At 63.0% G+C, this 292-nt stretch overlaps 1 protein-coding gene across 1 annotated transcript in view; it reads right to left on the bottom strand.

The window, feature by feature from the left end:
• The window catches only part of LOC104276761 (transcription factor E2-alpha-like), a gene marked incomplete at both ends in the record, with an annotated part of 2,462 nt that overhangs the window by 1,809 nt on the left and 361 nt on the right, over nucleotides 1–292 (bottom strand). The window contains one exon of the mRNA XM_009873187.1: nucleotides 3–188. Within this exon, the coding sequence (XP_009871489.1) occupies nucleotides 3–188 (186 nt within the window). The remainder of the gene's footprint in view (nucleotides 1–2; nucleotides 189–292) is intronic.

Here is a 292-nt window from a genome sequence, read left to right as displayed (position 1 = left end):
TGCCCCAGGGACATGACCGAGGCGGGGAAGGCCTGGCCCAAGCTGCCCACAGCGGTGCTGTGAGCCGGCGCCGAGCCCAGCAGCCCGTGCATGTCCCCGTGGTTGCTCGGCATGGCGGCTGTCTGACCCACGGCGTGATTCCTCAGCACGTGGATGGCTTCGTCCAACCTGTCTTCCATTTTGTTTTGCTTCAAGGACAGGACAGAAAAACAGGTCTGTGTTAACACCCGCAAAGCCAGCACCTTGCTGCAGCTCTCCGCTCTGAAGAATGGCCGCAGGGACGGGGGCGCAC

This window comes from Apaloderma vittatum, unplaced genomic scaffold, assembly GCF_000703405.1.
Source record: "Apaloderma vittatum isolate BGI_N311 unplaced genomic scaffold, ASM70340v1 scaffold34507, whole genome shotgun sequence".
NCBI classification, from domain to species: Eukaryota; Metazoa; Chordata; class Aves; order Trogoniformes; family Trogonidae; genus Apaloderma; species Apaloderma vittatum.
This window is presented reverse-complemented; position numbering and strand designations above follow the sequence as displayed.